The 18,774-nt window shown below is 44.9% G+C and overlaps 2 protein-coding genes across 5 annotated transcripts in view; both read right to left on the bottom strand.

Annotated features, from left to right (window-relative positions):
- FXN (frataxin) overlaps window positions 1-18,774 on the bottom strand; it is an 80,495-nt gene that overhangs the window by 6,294 nt on the left and 55,427 nt on the right. The window lies entirely within an intron of this gene.
- TJP2 (tight junction protein 2) overlaps window positions 1-18,774 on the bottom strand; it is a 187,437-nt gene that overhangs the window by 149,595 nt on the left and 19,068 nt on the right. For all 4 annotated transcript variants that reach the window (XM_063714236.1, XM_024252825.3, XM_024252831.3 and 1 more), the window contains one exon: window positions 10,545-10,761. In XM_063714236.1, the coding sequence (XP_063570306.1) occupies window positions 10,545-10,656 (112 nt within the window). In that variant the 5' untranslated portion in view covers window positions 10,657-10,761. Of the gene's footprint in view, window positions 1-10,544; window positions 10,762-18,774 lie in introns of those variants that run through there.

Here is an 18,774-nt window from a genome sequence, read left to right as displayed (position 1 = left end):
GCAGGAAGATCACTTGAACCCAAGAGTTCAAGACCAACCTGGGCAAATAGCCAGATTTCATTTTTACAAGTAATAAAAAAATTAGCCAGGCGCGGTGGTGTGTGCCTGTGGTCCCAGCAACTCCGGATGTTGAGATGGGAGGATTGCTTGAGCCCAGGAGGTCGAGCCTGCAGTGAGCTGTATTTGTGCCTTGCACTCCAGCCTGGGTGACAGAACGAGACCCTGTCTCAAAAACAAAGCAAAACAAAGCAAAACACCAAGTATTTATTGGTGGATTTTTTTTTTTTTCAAGACAGAGTCTCACTCTGTCGCCCACGCTGGAATGTAGTGGTGTGATCTCGGCTTACTGCAACCTCTGCCACCAGGGTTAAAGCGATTCTCCTGCCTCAGCCTCCCAAGCAGCTGAGATTACAGGTGCCTGCCACCGTGCCCGGCTAATTTTTGTAGTTTTAGTAGACACGGGGTTTCACCTTGTTGGCCATGCTGGTCTCGAACTCCTGACTTTGTGATCCACCCGCCTCGACCTTCCAAAGTGCTGGGATTACAGGTGTGAGCCACCGCGCCCAGCCTAGCCTTATGTTTAATTCTGTCACATTTGAGCAGCACAGATGAATAGTTTACAAGCTTGGTCTTTAGGTAAGGGTGTTGCAGGTACCATTTGATTTTACTGCTTTTTTTTTTTTTCTTTTAATATAACTTTAGGCCGGGCGCAGTGGCTCATACCTGTAATCCCAACACTTTGGGAGGCCAAGGCAGGTGGATCACCTGAGGTCAGGAGTTTGAGTACAGCCTGGCCAACATGATGAAACTCCATCTCTACTAAAAACACAAAAATTAGCCGGGCGTAGTGGCGCGTGCCTATAATCCCAGCTACTCAGGAGGCTAAGGCAAGAGAATCTCTTGAACCCGGGAAGCAGAGGTTGCAAAGAGCTGATATCACACCACTGCACTCCACCAGCCTGGGCAACAAGAGCGAAACTCCATCTCAAAATAAATAAATAAATAATAAATAAATAAAATAAATTTAAAGCAGTACAAGTGCAGTTTTGTTACTGGATATATTGGGTAGTGGTAAAGTCTGGGCTTTTAGTGTAACCATCTTAACCATCCTTTGAATAATGTATGTTGTACCCATTAAGTAATTTCTCATCTCTCACTCCCTTTCATCCTCCCACCCTTCCAAGTCTCCAGTGTCTGTCATTCCCCACTCTGTCCATGTGTACACATTATGTAGCTCCCGCTTGTACATGAGAACATGCAGTATTTGGTTTTCTGTTCCTGCATTAATTCACTCAGGATAATGGCCTCTAGTTCCATCCATGTTGCTGCAAAAGACATTATTTCATTCTTTTTTATGGCTGAATAGTATGCAGTGTGTGTGTGTGTGTGTGTGTGCGCGCACACGCCACATTTTCTTTATTCAATTATCCATTGATGGATGCTTTGGTTGATTCCATATTGCTACTGTAAATACTGCTGCAATAAATATATAAGTGCAGGTATCTCATTATTATTATTATTATTATTATTTTGAGATGGCTCTGTCGCCCAGGCTGGAGTGGAGTAGCGCGATCTCAGCTCATTGTGACCTCTGCCTCCCAGGTTCAAGCAATTCTTGTGCCTCAGCCTCTCGAGTAGCTGGGATTACAGGCACCCACGACCACGCCCAGCTAATTTTTGTAGTTTTAGTAGAGACGGGGTTTCACCATGTTGGCCAGTCTGGTTTCGAACCCCTGACCTCAGGTCTTCCAAAGTGTTGGGATCACAGGTGTGAGCCACTGTACTCGGCCACAAGTGCAGTATCTTTTTTTTTTTTTTTTGACATGGTGTCTCGCTCTGTCGCCCAAGCTAGAGTGCAGTGGTGCTATCTCAGCTCACGGCAAGCTCAAGCTCCGCCTCTCGGGTTCATGCCATTCTCCTGCCTCAGCCTCCCCAGTAGCTGGGACTACAGGCACCCACCACCACCCCCGGCTAATTTTTTTTTTTGTATTTTTAGTAGAGACGGGGTCTCACCATGTTAGCTAGGATGGTCTCGATCTCCTGACCTCTTGATCCGCCCGCCTCGGCCTCCCAAAGTGCTGGGATTACAGGCGTCAGCCACTGCACCCAGCCGCAGGTATCTCTTTTATATGATTTATTTTCCTTTCTACCCAGTAGTGGGATTGCTAGCCCGAATGGAATGACCATTCTATTTTTAGTTGTCTGAGATATCTCCATACTGTTTTCCATAGAGGTTGTACTTACATTCCCACCAACAGTGTATAAGCGTTCCCTTTTTGGACGGCCATGGTGGCTCACACCTGTAATCCCAGCACCTTTGGAGGAGGAGGCGAGCAGATCACGAGGTCAGGACATGAAGACCATCCTGGCTAACACGGTGAAACCCTGTCTCAACTAAAAATACAAAAAAATTAGCTGGGTGTGGTGGCATGTGCCTGTGGTCCCAGCTACTTAAGCCAGGAGAATCGCTTGAACCCCGGGGGCCGGAGGTTGTGATGAGCCGAGATCTCACCACTGCACTCCAGCCTGGGCGACAGAGCGAAACTCCATCTCAAAAAAAAAAAGAGTTTCCTTTTCCCTGCATCCTTGCCAGCATCTGTTATTTTTTTGAATTTTTAATAATAGCCATTCTGACTGGTGTAAGATGCTATCTCATTGTACTTTTAATTTGCCTTTCTCTGATTATTAGTGATGTTAAGCTTTTTTTTTTCACATGCTTCTTGGCTATTTGTATGTCTTCTTTTGAAAAATATCTATTGAAGTCCTTTGCCCACTTTTTAATAGGGTTATTCTCTTTTTGTTGTTGAGTTGTTTGAGTTCCTTGTATATTTTAGATATCAGTCCCCTGTCGGATGCTTAGTTTGCAAATTTCTTCTTCTACTCAGCAAGTTGTTTGTTCATTCTGTTGATTGTTTCTTTTTACTGTGAAGAATGTTTTAGTTTATGTCCTATTTGTCTATTTGTATTGTTGTTGCTTGTGTTTTTGTGGTCTTAGTCATAAATGTTTTGCCTAGACAAATGTTCAGAAGAGTTTTGCTTAAGTTTTCTTTTTTTTTTTTTCTCGGCTCACTGCAACATCCACCTCCCGGGTTCAAGCAATCGTCTTGCCTCAGTATCCTGAGTAGCTAGGATTACAGGCATGCACCGCCACATCTAGCTAATTTTTGTATTTTTAGTAGAGACGAGGTTTCACCATATTGGCCAGGCTGCTTTCAAACTGCTGATCTCAAGTGATCCGCTCACCTCTGCCTCCCAACGTGCTGAGATTACAGGCATGAGCCACCACTCCCAGCCTTGCCTAGGTTTTCTTCCAGTTTTTTTTTTTTTTTTTTTTGAGAGGGAGTCTCTCTCTGTCACCCAGGCTGGAGTGCAGTGGCGCGATCTCAGCTCACTGCAACCTCCGCCTCCTGGGTTCACGCCATTCTCCTGCCTCAGCCTCCCGTGCAGCTGGGACTACAGGCGCCCACAACCACGCCCGGCTAATTTTTTGTATTTTTAGTAAAGGCGTGGTTTCACCGTGTTAGCCAGGATGGTCTCGATCTCCTGACTTCGTGATCCGCCTGCCTTGGCCTCCCAAAGTGCTGGGATTACAGGTGTGAGCCACCATGCCCAGCCTTCTTCTAATATTTTTATAGCTTCAGGTCTTACACGTAAGTCTTTAATCCATCTTGAGTCAATTTTTATATATGGTGAGAGATAGGGATCCAGTTTCATCCCTCTGCAAATGGCAATCTAATTTTCCCAGCACCATTTAATTGGTAAGGCTGTTCTTTCCCTGTTGTATGTTTTTGTCAACGATTTTTTTTTTTTTAATTTAGACAGTCTTACTCTGTCACCCAGGATGGAGTGCAGTGGCACAATCTTGGCTCATTGCAACTTCCGCCTCCTGGGTTCAAGCAATTCTCCTGCCTCAGCCTCCCAAGTAGCTGGGATTACAGGCGCACCTGACCTCAAGTGATCCGCCCACCTTGGCCTCCCAAAGTGCTGGGATTACAGGCATGAGCCACCTCACCCAGACTTGTCAACTGATTTTTCCAAGGTATTTTTAACTCTTGATCCCCTTAGATGTGAGAGGTGGGGGAACTGCTTGCTGAGAGTTGCTTTGTAACTGTGGTACCAGCAGATCATTCTTGATTTTGTTTTCACTAGTGTAATATCTTTGTTAGTGAAGACTTTTTCTCCTACAACAGTAACACCATTTTAAAGAGTGAAACTTGTAAAACTACCTTGGACTATGAGCTAGTCATTCAGACTATATAACCACGTAAAAATAAAAACTGAAGACCGCTATATTACATGGGCAACTATTGACCAGAGTAACAAACATGATTTTAAAAACAAAAATAAATACATAAAATGAGAATAATATTACCTGCCTTGGTCGGGCGTGGTGGCTCATGCCTGTAATCCTAGCACTTTGGGAGGCTGAGGTGGGTAAATCACTTGAGGTCAGGAGCTCGAGACCAGCTTGGCCAACATGGTAAAACCCCATCTCTATTAAAAATACAAAAATTAGCCAGGTGTGGTAGTGGGTGCCTGTAGTCCCAGCTACTCAGAAGGCTGAAGCATGAGAATCGCTTGAACTCAGGAGGTGGAGGCTTCAGAGAGCCGAGATCTCACCACTGCACTCCAGCCTGGGCAACAGACAGAGAGAGACTCCGTCTCAAAAACAAAACAAAAACAAAAACAAAAAAACCTGCCTTATAGACTTCTGGTAAGTGTTAAAAAGTATGTATTTATAAATGCATAGGAAAAACTTGAGAAGGAGATTGTATGAGGATTATAATCAGCTACAGATAACAGAATCTCAACCACAATGGCCAAACTATAGGCCACTAAAGGACAAAATTAGACCTTTATTTTTTTTTCTTTTTCTTTCTTTTTTTTTTTTTTTGAGACAGAGTCTTGCTCTGTCGCCCAGGCAGGAGTGCAGTGGCGTGATCTTGGCTCACTGCAACCTCCGCCTCCCAAGTTCAATTGATTCTCCTGCCTCAGCCTCCCAAGTAGCTGGGACTACAGGTTACCGCCACCACGCCCAGCTAATTTTTGTATTTTTAGTAGAAACGGGTTTTCATCATGTTGGTCAGGCTGGTCTCGAACTCCTGACCTCAGGTGATCCATCCACCTCAGCCTCCCAAAGTGTTGGGATAACAGGAGTGAGTCACTGCACCCTGCCTTATTTTTTTTCACATCACAAAATATCTGGAGGCAGACAGTACAGTTTTGGTACAGCACCTCTACGATGACAACAAGGGAGAAAGATTTTCCAATCTCCCTACTGTGTCATTTTTGTCTGTGGTTTTGACCCTCATGGGTCCAAGATGCTTCCTCCACCTTCAACCATCTAGTGCATCATATAGGCAAAAGCTTATGCCAGCTGAGCCTGCTTGTCCGCTCTACTGCAAGCTTTCCTGTTTACCTTACATTAGTCAAAGTTGGGTCCTAAGGATTTTCAGAGTTGCAAATAATTCTGAGAAAATTTTTTTTGTTTTTGTTTTGTTTTGTTTTTGTTAAACTGGGCTTATTGATTCCCAAACAAAATTATGATTATGTTAGAAAGACAGAAGAACATGGATATAGGGTTGGTAACTAGCAGTGCTTATCAGGTACATACCAAAATGGTAACAATAATGCTCTCAGATGGTGTGGTTGTGGATTTTTTTTTTTTTTCAGGGGGACAGGGTTTCACTACGCCACCCAGGCTGAAGTGCAGTGGTACTATTTGGGCTCACTGCAGCTTCGACTGCCTGGACTCAAGCCCTTCTCCAACCTCAGCCTCCCGAGTAGCTGGGAGCACAGGCAAGCACCACCATACCCGGCTAATTTTTTTTTATAATTTGTAGAGATGAGGTCTCACAATTTTGCCCAAGTTGGTCTGTAACTCCTGGGCTTAAGTGATCCTTTTGCTTCAGCCCCGCAAAGTGCTGGGCTTATAGGCATGAGCCACTGTGCCCTCAGCTGTTTTTAGTTTTTTCAAATATGCCTGAATCTGGCAGCTGAGCGGGGAAAAAACACTGCACAGGTTTTATAAGTGGCCTAAGAGTTTCTGAGACAACCCTCTCCCTCACTGAAAACCACTGGGTTCACAATTGATTTAATATTTATTATATCATTATCAACTTTGTTTTCAGGCCTGTCAGCAGTAACCCAGGTTTATAGTCTTTGAGTAATGTCTGCGGGCTTTCTCACTGTAATGGACATTGTTGGTTGCTCTCCAGCCTTGCTTCCTCCTGGGTTCTTTCCTAACAGAGCTTGGATTTTTTTTTTTTTTTTTTTTGGTCTTTTTTTTGAGATAGAGTCTCACTCTGTTGCTAAGCTGGCTTTCTGCAACCTTTGCCTCCCAGGTTCAAGCAATTCTCCTACTCCTACCTTAGCCTCCAGAGTAGCTGGGATTACAGGCTCTTGCCACCATGCCTGGCTAATTTTTGTATTTTTAGTAAAGATGGGCTTTTCCCATGTTGGCCAGGCTGGTCTTGAACTCCTGACCCCAGGTGATCCACCCGCCTCGGCCTCCCAAAGTGCTGGGATTACAGGCCTGAGCCATTGCGCCTGGCCAGAGCTTTAATTTTTCTCTTGTGTATCTACTCTTTCTGCAGCTCCGGGTCTCAGAAAAATGTGACCTATTCCTAGCTCCTCGGACAATTAATGATCATTCTAAGTGGGGTCCTACTTCTCCTACTAGTAATTGGCTCAAGCACCCATTCTTCATCAGTGACCTTCCTCTGGTGATGGTTTCCCAACTGAGCCAGGGACCTGATTTCTATTGATGAAACTCTAGGGTATGTTTGCCTTGGACTTCTGGTTGGTGTGTTTCCTCACTCTTAAGAAAGAGTTGGCTGTTGGCAGTGGCTCACACTTATAATCCCAGACCTTTGGAAGGTCGAGGAGGAAGGATTGCTTGAGCTCAAGAGTTTGAGACCAGCCTGGGCAACATAGGGAGACTCCATATCTACAAAAATTTAAAAAATTAGCCGAGCTTGGTGGAGCGAGCGTGTAGTCCCAGCTACTCGGGCAAGAGGATCACTTGAGCTCAGGAGGTAGAGGCTGTAGTGAGTGGTGATTGTGCAACTGCACTCTAGCTTGGGCAATAGAGTGTAAGACCCTGTCAAAAAGGAAGGAAGGGAGAGAGGGAGGGAGGGAGGGAGGGAGGGACGGAGGGGAAGAAGAGAAAAAGAAAGAAAAGAAAGAGAAAGAAGAAAAAAGAAAGAGAGAGAGAGGGAGGGAGGGAGGGAGGAAGGAAGGAGTTGCATACATAGGAGGCTTCTGGGATGCTGGCAAAGTTTTGTTTCTTGATCTGGGTGATGATTCCATGGGTATTTCCTCTATAAAAATTAACTGAATTGTAATTAAATTTGTGGGGTTTCCCTCTCCCTCCCTCCCTTCCTTCCTTCCTTCCTTCCTTTCTTTCGTTCTTTCAATAGGTCTTGCTCTGTCAGCCAGGCTGTAGCACAGTGGTGCACTCACAGCTCACTGCAACCTCAAACTCCTAATCCTCCTGCCTCAGCCTCCCAGGTAGCTGGTACTGCAGGCGTGCATCACCACACACTTCATTTTTAAATTTTTTGTGGAGACGGGTTCTCACTATGTTGCCCAGCCTGGTCTTGAACTTCTGGCATCAAGTGATGATCCTCCTGCCTCAGCTTCCTGAAGTGCTGGAATTAGAGGCATGAACCACCACACCTGGTCTTAAATCTGTTTTATGTACTTTTCCATTTGTGTGTCACATTTCGCAATTTAGAAAGTTTTTTAAAAAAATAAGAAGGGAGGCCAGGCATGGTGGCTCACGCGTGTAATCCCAGCACTTTGGGAGGCTGAGGCGGGCGGAACGCTTGAGGTCAGGAGTTCAAGACAGCCTGACCAACATGGCGAAACCACATCTCTACTAAAAACACAAAAAATTAGCTGGGCATGGTGGCAGGCGCCTGTAATCCCAGCCACTTGGGAGGCTGAGGCAGGAGAATTGCTTGAACCCAGGTGGCGGAGGTTGCAGTGAGCTGAGATGGTGCCACTGCACTCCAGCCTGGGCAACAAGAGTGAAACTCTGTCTCAAAAATAAAAAGGATACATTTTAAAAAGAGAATGAGCCATGAGAAAAGTCAGTCTCTTTCCTTTCCTGGGTGAGCTGCTGTGTCGTTGTAAAGCCAACAATTTTACAGCATTTTAACCATTTTGCTACCATGTTGGAAGCTGCCTCAGGATGCAGATGATGGCACCAAGGGAAGTGCAGGGAAGCTGAGCCAGAACCCCTGGATTAGACTGATGCTGAAGCCTGTCTCCTTTCTGGGCTTGCATTTTCATAAGCCAATCAATGCCCTTTTTGTTTAAACCAGTTTGAGATTTTCTGGTCCTAGCAGGCAAACGTGTCCAATCTGACACAATCTTGACCCATGTTCAATCAGTTGTTAAGTGTAAATTTTCTGCAGTGCCCTCACCTCCTTATTCTCCTTGCCCTTATATCTTGACGGCTGACTTTGAGAGCTTCTCAACAGCTTCTCAACTTCAAGCCTGTCCACACACAGGTCTTTAGATTTGGCCACGTCACTTTCTAGTTTAAATTCCTTTGAAAGACTTCTCCAGGTTATATCTCTTTCTGCCCTCCTAGAAGAAGGTGAAACTCCTCAGCCTGGCACCCAGGGTACCTAACAGCTCAAGGCATTTTCCTACTAATGTGAATATACAAACTACACTCTGCCAACCTGGACCTTTCTCCCAGAAGAACTCACCCTTTCTCATGGTTTTACTAAGGCACCCTCTTCCCTTTAATCTAGCCGTTAAAATCTTGTCCACCAGGGGCGGGTGCAGTGGCTTATTCCTGTAATCCCAGCACTTTGATAAGCCAAGGCAGGAGGATCACTTGAACCCAGAAGTTTGTGACCAGCCTGGGCAACATAGCAAGACCCCATCTCTAAAACAAAAATTTAGCAGGGCGTGGTGGCACGTATCTGTACTTCAGCTACTCAGGAGGCTGAGGCGGGAGGATCCCTTGAGCCCGGGAGTTCAAGGCTGCAGTAAGACATGATTGTGCCAATGCACTCCAGCCTGGGTGACAAAGCGAGACTCTGTCTAAAACAAACAAACAAACAACAACAACAAAAAAAACTTGTCACTGGGCGTGGTGGCTCACGCCTGTAATCCCAGCACTTTGGGAGGCCGAGGCGGGCAGATCAAGAGTTCAAGAGATCGAGACCATCCTAGCTAACACGGTGAAACCCTGTCTCTACTAAAAATACAAAAAACTAGCTGGGTGTGGTGGCGGGCACCTGTAGTCCCAGCTACTCGGGAGTCTGAGGCAGGAGAATGTTGTGAACCTGGGAGGCAGAGCTTGCAGTGAGCCGAGATCGCACCACTGCACTCCAGCCTGGACGACACAGCGATACTCCGTCTCAAAAAAAAAACAAAAAAAAACTTGTCCACCTTTCAAGGCCCATGTCTAAATTCACTCAGATTATTGAAGTCTCTCCTGACCTCACTCACTAGAAATGGTCCCCAATGCATCCTCTGATTCTCTCTACTATACCCATGGTTTGCTTCTTTGCTAGCCTGTTGCATATTATGCCTATGCAGTATACCTCTGGGGCTTGTCTTCCTCTTCTTCCCCAGGAGTCATCTTTGTTATACACACTCACACATCCCTCCCATACACATATTCCAGCTCCTAAAATCCTTGTAGATAGAGTTTATATCTGGTACCCTGACACATAGTATATGTTCAATAAAAAATACGTGTTGAATTGTCTCCTCACCAATATATTATTTCTTTTCCTTTCTTTTCTTTTTTCTTTCTTTTTTTTTTTTTTTGAGACAAGGTCTCATCACTCTATCACCCAGGCTGGAGTGCAGTGGTACAATCATGGCTCACTGCAGCCTCTACCTCCTGGGCTGAGGTGATCCTCCCACCTCAGCCTCCCAGGTAGCTAGGGCTACAGGCAAGCTGACCACTCCCAGCTAATTTTTTATATTTTTTGTAGAGACAGGGTTTCACCGTGTTGCCCAGGCTGGTCTTAAACTTCTTGGCTCAAGTGATCTGCCTGCCTTGGCCTCCCAAAGTGCTGGGATTATAGGCATGAGATACTATGCCCGGCCAAGATATAATTATTTATATTAATAATAAGTCAAAAATAAAATATTGATTTTTCTTTTTTTTTATTTTTTTTGACAGAGTCTCACTCTGTTGCCCAGGCTGGAGTGCAATGGTTCACTCTCAGCTCACTGCAACCTCCATCTCCCAGGTTCAGGCAATTCTCTTGCCTTAGCCTCCCAAGTAGCTGGGACTACAAGTATGCACCACCACACCCAGCTAATTTTTGTATTTTTAGTAGAGACGGGATTTTACCATGTTGGCCAGGCTGGTATCGAACTCCTGACCTCAGGTGATCTGCCCGCCTTGGCCTCCCGAAGTGTTGGGATTACAGGCGTGAGCCACTGCACCCAGCCTAAACATTAATTTATTGACTTGATATGACTAAATGTTCCCATCAAGAATGTTCTACAGATTCCTTCACTGATACATATCCACAGTAAGGAAAAAACAAACAGCCACTCACCCAGCCATCCTATGAACCACACTGTCTGGGTTGCTTTGTTGCTCACTTGCTGATTGGAATCCCAGGAGACAGAAACAGAGGTAGTCCAGCACATGGCCTGTTTGGAGAGCATGGTCCTCACTTTTCCTCAGGGATGGAACAGCCACAGGAGCCACGTTAACCTTCCAGGAGAAGGAGTATGTCTCGAGCATGGGTTTGGCATATTAAGAAGCCATGCCTGCAAATAAATTCCACTTGAACTGAAGAGGCACTAACCAAGGAGCTGAGTTAATTATTCTTGCCTGTGGTTCCCAAGGCTACAACCTCCTTAGGATGCTGTGTAACAAGATCCTTTTCAACTCACTTGGGAGATATTGGTTGTCTGTTGCCTGCAGCTGCCCCCTGGATATGATTCATAGGGTTTCTGTCTGCTGCAGAGCCAGAGAAAGCAGCCAGCAAAGATATATTAGCTCCAACGTGGTGTTTTCACGCCCCACTGATATGCCCTAAAAACTCCCAGCTAAGGACCTCCTATTACGAACGCACCCACTCTGTGTGAAGGATGTGATGTTAAACTCACATGCCAGAGATAACTGGCCTATGAGGAAACAGGAAGAAAGTATTCTCTCTCTCTCACTTTTTTTTTTTGAGACAGAGTCTCGCTGTGTTGCCCAGCTGGAGTGCAGAGGCACGATCTCGGCTCACTGCAACCTCTACCTCCCGGGTTCAAGCGATTCTCATGCCTCAGCCTACCGAGTAGCTGGGATGACAGGTGTCTGTCACCATGCCCAGCTAATTTTTGTATTTTCAGTAGAGATGGGGTTTTGCCATGTTGGCCAGGCTGGTCTTGAACTCCCAACCTCAAGTGCATTGCCCACCTCAGCCTCCCAATGTGCTGAGATTACAGGTGTGAGTTACTGCACGCAGCCAGAAGAAAGTATTCTCTGTATCACTGCATTCACCTACTGGAGACTTCTTTCCTCAGGTAGCCAAGACCCAGAAGCAAAATGACTGGAAATCAAAGATGGACATTAAGAGCACATTCATCTTCTTCATCAGCTGCTGACAACTATTATTCAGGTGTGTAACATGTAGGCAAAATGTCTCTGCTATACCGGGGGCATGTCAGCAATTCGGTCCTGCCCAGATCCGGATTCTTTTTTTTTTTTTTTTTGAGACAGAGTCTCACTCTGTTGCCCAGGCTGGAGTGCAGCAGCACGATCTCAGCTCACTGCAGTTTCCTCCTCCTGGGTTTAAGCGATTCTCCTGCCTCAGCCTCCCCAGTAGCTGGGATTACAAGTGCCTGCCACCATGCCCGGCTAATTTCAGATCCAGATTCTTGATTTCTAGAATCGCAGCTACTCATGAGACTGGTTGATGCAATTGCTTGCTTTTAGGAGTTATGGAGAGGAGGGTTACATGGGTCCACAACCCCATAATATAATCTAAAATTTCACAGTTTTGTCTCTGAAACCAAAAGTTTGATGCCCAAACTAATTCGGCAGCAAAATCTGACCTGAAGTAATGTAAGCCTATTTATGATTCTTATTTGTTTTAGTTAGTAAAAATAGTCATACATTTCACTGGGATATATTCATGTGTTTGTTTATAGGATGTGACTCCAAGTCTTTCTTGGAGGTATTATGTCATAATATACAATATATGCAACGTATTTCCGAAAAAATTCTAAATTCCATAACACATAGCCCAAGAGTTTCAGATAGAGCTGTGGAACTGTAAACTTAAACCTCAGGGAGAGGCTGGGCGTGGTGGCTCACGCCTGTAATCCCAGCACTTTGGGAGGCCAAGGCAGGCAGATCACGAGGTCAGGAGATCGAGACCATCCTCGCTAATACAGTGAAACCCCGTCTCTACTAAAAATATAAAAGAAATTAGCCGGGCGTGGTGGTGGGCGCCTGTAGTCCCAGCTACTCGGGAGGCTGAGGCAGGAGAATGGCGTGAACCCGGGAGGCGGAGCTTGCAGTGAGCTGAGATCGCACCATTGCACTCCAGCCTGGGCGACAGAGCAAGACTCTGTCCCAAAAAAAAAAAACAAAAAACCTCAGGGAGATCAACAGTTACCAGTGAACTATCCCACATGTCAAATTGCAGTTGTAGCACCTTAGAGTCTCTGCATTTCCTGCCCAAACATACATGACAATATATCTAATCCTAGCCCTAATTGGATACTGTATCAGCCTTGTAGAAAATTTTGCAAAATCATTATATACACTTCAACATTCTAACACTGTGAATTTGCACTGAACTGTGTTTACAGTGGCTGCCCCTCCTTAACAGGCCAAAAAACTCCATTTCCTCTTACTGCCTTTCATATCAATAAAAAAACAAGCATCCACCTAAGGCAAACATACTCACATTTCTCTGCAAGTTTTCAGGGAAAGAAAATTAGGAGAGTCACTAAAAGGACAACAATATGGTCAATTTCTTTTGTATATCACCTAATTTCCTTTAGGTGGCTATGGCAGGGTAGGGCTTGATTTTGTGACTCTGGTATGGTATCACCACAGCAAGTTAATCTTTCAAATATCCAGGTAAGTCAGAGATCATGATTTGGGTCTTTAACTGAACAGGAATTAGGTGCAAGATGTTGAATTCAGCCGGGCATGGTGGCTCACGCCTGTAATCCCAGCACTTTGGGAGGCCGAGGCAGGTGGATTGCCTGAGGTCAAGAGTTTGAGACCAGCCTGGCCAACATGGTGAAACCCCGTCTCTACTAAAAATACAAAAAATTAGCTGGGCGTGGTGGCGGGCACCTGTAATCCCAGCTACTTGGGAGGCTGAGGCAGGAGAATCACTTGAATCCGGGAGGCGGAGGTTGCAGTAAGCCGAGATCCTGCCATTGCACTCCAGCCTGGGTGACAGAGCAAGACTCTGTCTCAAAAAAAAAAAAAAAAAAAGATGTCGAATTCAGAACACCTGAAGGTTTTATGGATGGCAAAATTATTAGATTGGATGAATGGATTATGGCCTGGAGGTATTTCTGTTGACCGAATAGAGGAAATATAGGAATTTCTCTTTTGCCCTCTGTACCCAATGTGCTCAATGATTTATGAGTAATTGCATTCGTTACAGGCAAAACATGTACCAACAGGCTAAAGGACATTCCAAAGGAAACTCATGACTCATTCATATCTAATGGAAGAAAGTCACACAACTCAGAAAGGAAACTTGGTAGGGTTCACAGTCTCGTACATTTATGTTCACAATCACCACATGCTGTTTGATGTAGGATCCCAGGACAGATACAAAAATCCTCTCCATGCTTAAAGCACAGTTCTTGTGCAGAGCACTGAATTGTCTGTCTCGTGGATCTGCATTGGCTTCTCTGCTACATGAATTACTTCTGGGAGGAACATGACTTCCCATCTGTTCTCCTTTACATTCTGAAGATGGGGTTTCAGCTACACAAACTGTATTGTATCATCTTTCCCCTGCGCTATTGTGATAGTCTTAACTATTTCCAGCACCGGGAATGGAACATACTTCCCCTAAACTACGCAAAAGGCTTCTTCTCTCACTTCATTCAAGCTTCTGCTCAGATGCTACTGTGTCACAGAGGCCTTCAACTACTCTATTAAAAAGAGCTCCACTCAAAAAAATTCTGGAGATGGATGGTGGTGGTGGCTGCATAACAATGCAAGTGTACTTAAGGCTACTGAATTGTATTATTATTATTATTTTTTATTTATTTACTTTTGAGACAGAGTCTTGCTCTGTTGTCCAGGCTGGAGTGCAGTGGTGTGATCTCAGCTCACTGCAACCTCTGCCTCCCAAGTTCCAGCAATTCTCCTGCCTCAGCCTCCCGGGTAGCTGGGACTACAGGCATGTGCCACCAAGCCTGGCTAATTTTTGTATTTTTTAGTAGAGATGGGGTTTCATCATATTGGCCAGACTGGCCTCAAACTCCTGACCTCATGATCCGCCTGCCTCAGCCTCCCGAAATGCTTGGATTATAGGTGTGAGCCACCATGCCCGGCCTTGAATTGTATTCTTAAAAATGGTTAAGAAAGTAAATTTTATGTTATGTACATTTTAAGACAATAAGAAACAAAGAAAGAGAGAGAGAAAGAAAGAAAGAGAAAAGAAGAAAGGAAGGAAAGAAAGAAGGAAGCAAAGAAAGAAGGAGGGAGGGAGGGAAGGAAGGAAGGAAGGAAGAAAAAGAAGATACATTCTACTCAGCATGATCCATCTCACCTGCTTCATTTTTCTTTTAGCACTTACTGATATTGTAGATGTATGTGTCTACTATCTGCATTGCCCCAGTGAAAAGTGAACTCCAGGGGAGCAAGTGCTTTATTTACTTTATTCAATTCTATATTTGTGACTCCCAGAACAGTGCCTGAGCATTGTAGAACTACTAAATGTTTTCTAAATGAGAGCAAGCAAGCAAGCAAAGTCCCAAACTACTATTCCCATCTTTAGTTTTTCTCCCTTGGTCTAATCCAATTCATCTTAAACACTGACCACAGGGTTATCTGGGTTATCTTTTTAAAATATAGATCCAGCCAGGTATAGCAGCTCTTCCTTTAATTCCTTTAATTCTGTGAGGCTGAGGTGGAAGGATCACTTAGGAGAGATATTACTCCTCATATCACTGTGGGTGTATACCCTGTGATATTATTTGTAATATCTAAGGGAGATATAACTCCTAATATCACAGTAGATGTACACCCTGTGATAGTATCTAAAGGCGGTATTACTTGTAATATCGCAGTGTGTGTACACACTGTAATATTATTTGTAATATCATAGGGAGGTATTACTCCTAACATCACGGTGTACACTCTGTGATATTATTCGTCATATCTAAGGGAGATATTATGCCTGTAGTCTTAGCTACTCTGGAGACTGAGGCAGAAGAATCACTTGAACCCAGGAGGTGGAAGTTGCAGTGAGCCGAGGTCGCGCCACTGCACTCCAGCCTGGGAGACAGAGCAAGATTCCGTCTCAAAAAAAAAAAGGGGTATGTAGGCCTGGTGCAGTGCCTCATGCCTGTAATCCTAGCACTTTGGGATACTGAGGCAGGAGGATTGCTTAAGCCCAGGCAACACAGCAAGACTTCATCTCTACAATTTTTTTTTTTCTTTTTTAAGGCTATGTCTTGCTCTGTCACCCAGGCTGGAGTACATGGCGTGATCTCGGCTCACTGCAACCTCTGCCCCTCAGGTTCCAGGGATTCTCTGGCCTCAGCCTTACGAGTAGCTGTTATTACAGGTACCCACCACCACATCCGGCTAATTTTTGTATTTTTTTTAGTAGAGATGGGATTTCACCATGTTGGCCAGGCTGGTCTCAAACTCTTGACCTCAAGTGATCCTCCTGCCTCAGCCTACCAAGGTGTTGGGATTACAGGGATTACAAGGTGTGAGCCACTGGGCCCAGCCCCTACAAAAAATTTGAAAAATTAGCTAGGCATGGCGATATGTACCTGTAATCTTACCTATCTGGGAGGCTGAGATGGGAGGATTGCTCGAGCCCAGGAGTTCAAAGTTACAGCGAGCTGTGATTGCACCACTGCACTCCAGCCTGAGTGACAGAGTGAGACCCTGTCTCAAAAAAAAAAAAAAAAAAAAAAACATATGTTGAAGTACTAAACCTTAGTACCTCAGAATGTGACCTCATTTAGAAATAAGGTTGTTGCAGATGTTTTAGTTAAATTAAGACAATGAGATCATACTGGAATAAGGTAGGCCTCTAATCCAATATGACTGATTTCCTTACAAGAAGTCAGTGAAGACAAAGACACCAAAAGAAGAATGCCATGGGCTGAGTGCGCTGGCTCACGCTTGTAATCCCAGCACTTTAGAAGGCCAAGGCAGGCAGATCACATGAGGTCGGGAGTTCTAGACCAGCCTGACCAGCATGATGAAACCCTGCCTCTACTAAAAATGCAAAATAGCTGGGTGTGGTGGCGCACACCTGTAATCCCAGCTACTTGGGAGCCTGAGGCAAGAGAATCGCTTGAACCTGGGAGGTGGAGGTTGCAGTGAGCCTAGATCACGCCACTGCACTCCAGCCTGGGTGACAGAGCAAAACTCTGTCTCGAAAAGAAAAAAAGAAAGAAAAATAAAGAAGAATGCCACAGGATGATGGAGGTAGAGATTGGAGTTACACAGGTGCAAGTCAAGGGTCGCAAAGATTACTCTTGAAACCAGAAGCTGAGGAAAAGACATGCAACAGATTATCTAGAGCCATCAAAAGAGCAGAGTCCTGCTCATACCTTAATTTTCTATTTCTGCCCTCCAGAACTGTGAGATAATAGATTTCTGTGTTTAAGACCTCCGTTTGTGGAACTTTGTTATAGCAGCTCCAGGAAACTAATACAGGGTTGGTGGTAAATTGAGAGCTAATATGAACAACAGCCTGGCCCTGCTAACCATCCTCTACTGGACCAAGGACTCCCTGACAGTGGGGTGCTGGAGGCCGCTGCTCCTGGCATGGGCTGGTACCATGTGCACATCTCTGCCCAACTCCTCGTCCAGTTCTGTCATATCGGGAGCTTGCAACCAGCCATTAGGGTGACCAATCAACCTATTTCCTGGGGAATGAGGAATTTTCTGGGATTCAGGACTTTCAGGCCTAAAAACGGGAAAGCCCCTGGCAAACCAGAACAAGTTGGTCACCCTACCAGCCGTGGGAAGAGTATTTATACCATGGAAACTGACAAATCCTACAGAGTTTTTCCCCTTTGGAGAACTGGTTAAATATTGACCAGTACACCACTCTGCCAGTAAGCTCTTGCAGTTTCAATTAGTCAAAGCCAAAAAAAAAAAAAAAAAAAAGGCAAGCTTTTGCTAGATAAGTACTATAGTTACAACCCCAGCATTATGAATAACATTTTGTTTTGTTTTGCTTTTGAGACAGAGTCTGACTCTGTCACCCAGGCTGGAGTGCAGTGGCACAATCTCAGCTCACTGCAACCTTCGCCTCCCGGGTTCAAGTGATTCCCCTGCCTCAGCCTCCTGAGTAGCTGGGATTACAGGTGTGTGCTACCACACCTGGCTAATTTTTAGTAGAGATGGGGTTTTACCATGTTGGCCAGGCTGCTCTCGAACTCCTAGCCTCAAGTGATCCACCTGCATTGGCCTCCAAAAGTGCTGGGATTACAGGTGTGAGCCACCAGGCCTGGCCCATGAATCACATTTATAAAAAAAAGTTTAAATATAAAGCTAAAAAAAGGCCTCTCCCTAAACTTTACCTTCTCTTTCAGATCAATGGTATTTATTTATTTAGAGCTACCAATATCAAAGTTCTTCTCAACTGGAAACATACAATTATAAAATCTTAGAATGAACACAAGTTTGGAAATGTTAAAAATGGCCATTTTAAGGCCCCAACATCCTTTTTCCTAATAACTACATAACAGAAATACAGATGCTTCACACCCTCCTATGGACTTACACACCTAGATCTAAGCCTTACAAACAACTGTACTTGTCACAATAATTTATGGAGAATCTGCAGTGACTTATTGAACACCGGCACAGTGCTTAGCCCACCATATCTATGGCATAAATAAAATAACTTCTAGGTTGCTCCCTAGCAGCAATAACACCACTTTTCTCTTCCATTAGAGAAACTGTAGAGGAATATGAGAGACTGAGTGAATCTTCACTAGATCCAGCAGCAGCCTAGAGGCCTCCCTCTCTCAACCAGGCATAGGCATGAAGATGTTCTTGTCAGAGGTGTATGAACCAGAGCAAGTTTATCTTAAATAGGAGCTGGGTAAAATAAGGCTGAAACCTACTGGGCTGCATTCCCAGACAGTTAAGGCATTCTAAGTCACAGGATGAGACAGGAGGTGGGCACAGAATACGGGTCATTAAGACCTTGCTGATAAAACAACTAGCCGGTTTTGGAGCCGGCCAAAACCTACCAACACTAAGATGGCCACGAGAGTGACCTCTGGTCATCCTCACTACTACACCCCCACCAGCACCATGACAGTTTACAAATGCCATGGCAACGTCAGGAAGTTACCCTATATGGTCTAAAAAGGGAGGCATGAGTAATCCACCCCTTGTTTAGCATATTATCAAGAAATAACCATAAAAATGGGCAACAGCAGCCCTCGGGGCTGCTCTGTCTATGGAGTAGCCATTCTTTTATTTCTCTACTTTCTTAATAAACTTGCTTTCACTTTACTGTATGGACTCGCCCTGAATTCTTTCTTGTGCGAGATCCAAGAACCCCCTCTTAGGGTGTGGATCGGGACCCCTTTCCGGTAACA

Source organism: Pongo abelii, chromosome 13 (genome assembly GCF_028885655.2).
Source record: "Pongo abelii isolate AG06213 chromosome 13, NHGRI_mPonAbe1-v2.0_pri, whole genome shotgun sequence".
Lineage (NCBI taxonomy): Eukaryota > Metazoa > Chordata > Mammalia > Primates > Hominidae > Pongo > Pongo abelii.
Note: the sequence above shows the minus strand (reverse complement) of the source record. Positions and strands in the feature narration are given on the sequence as shown.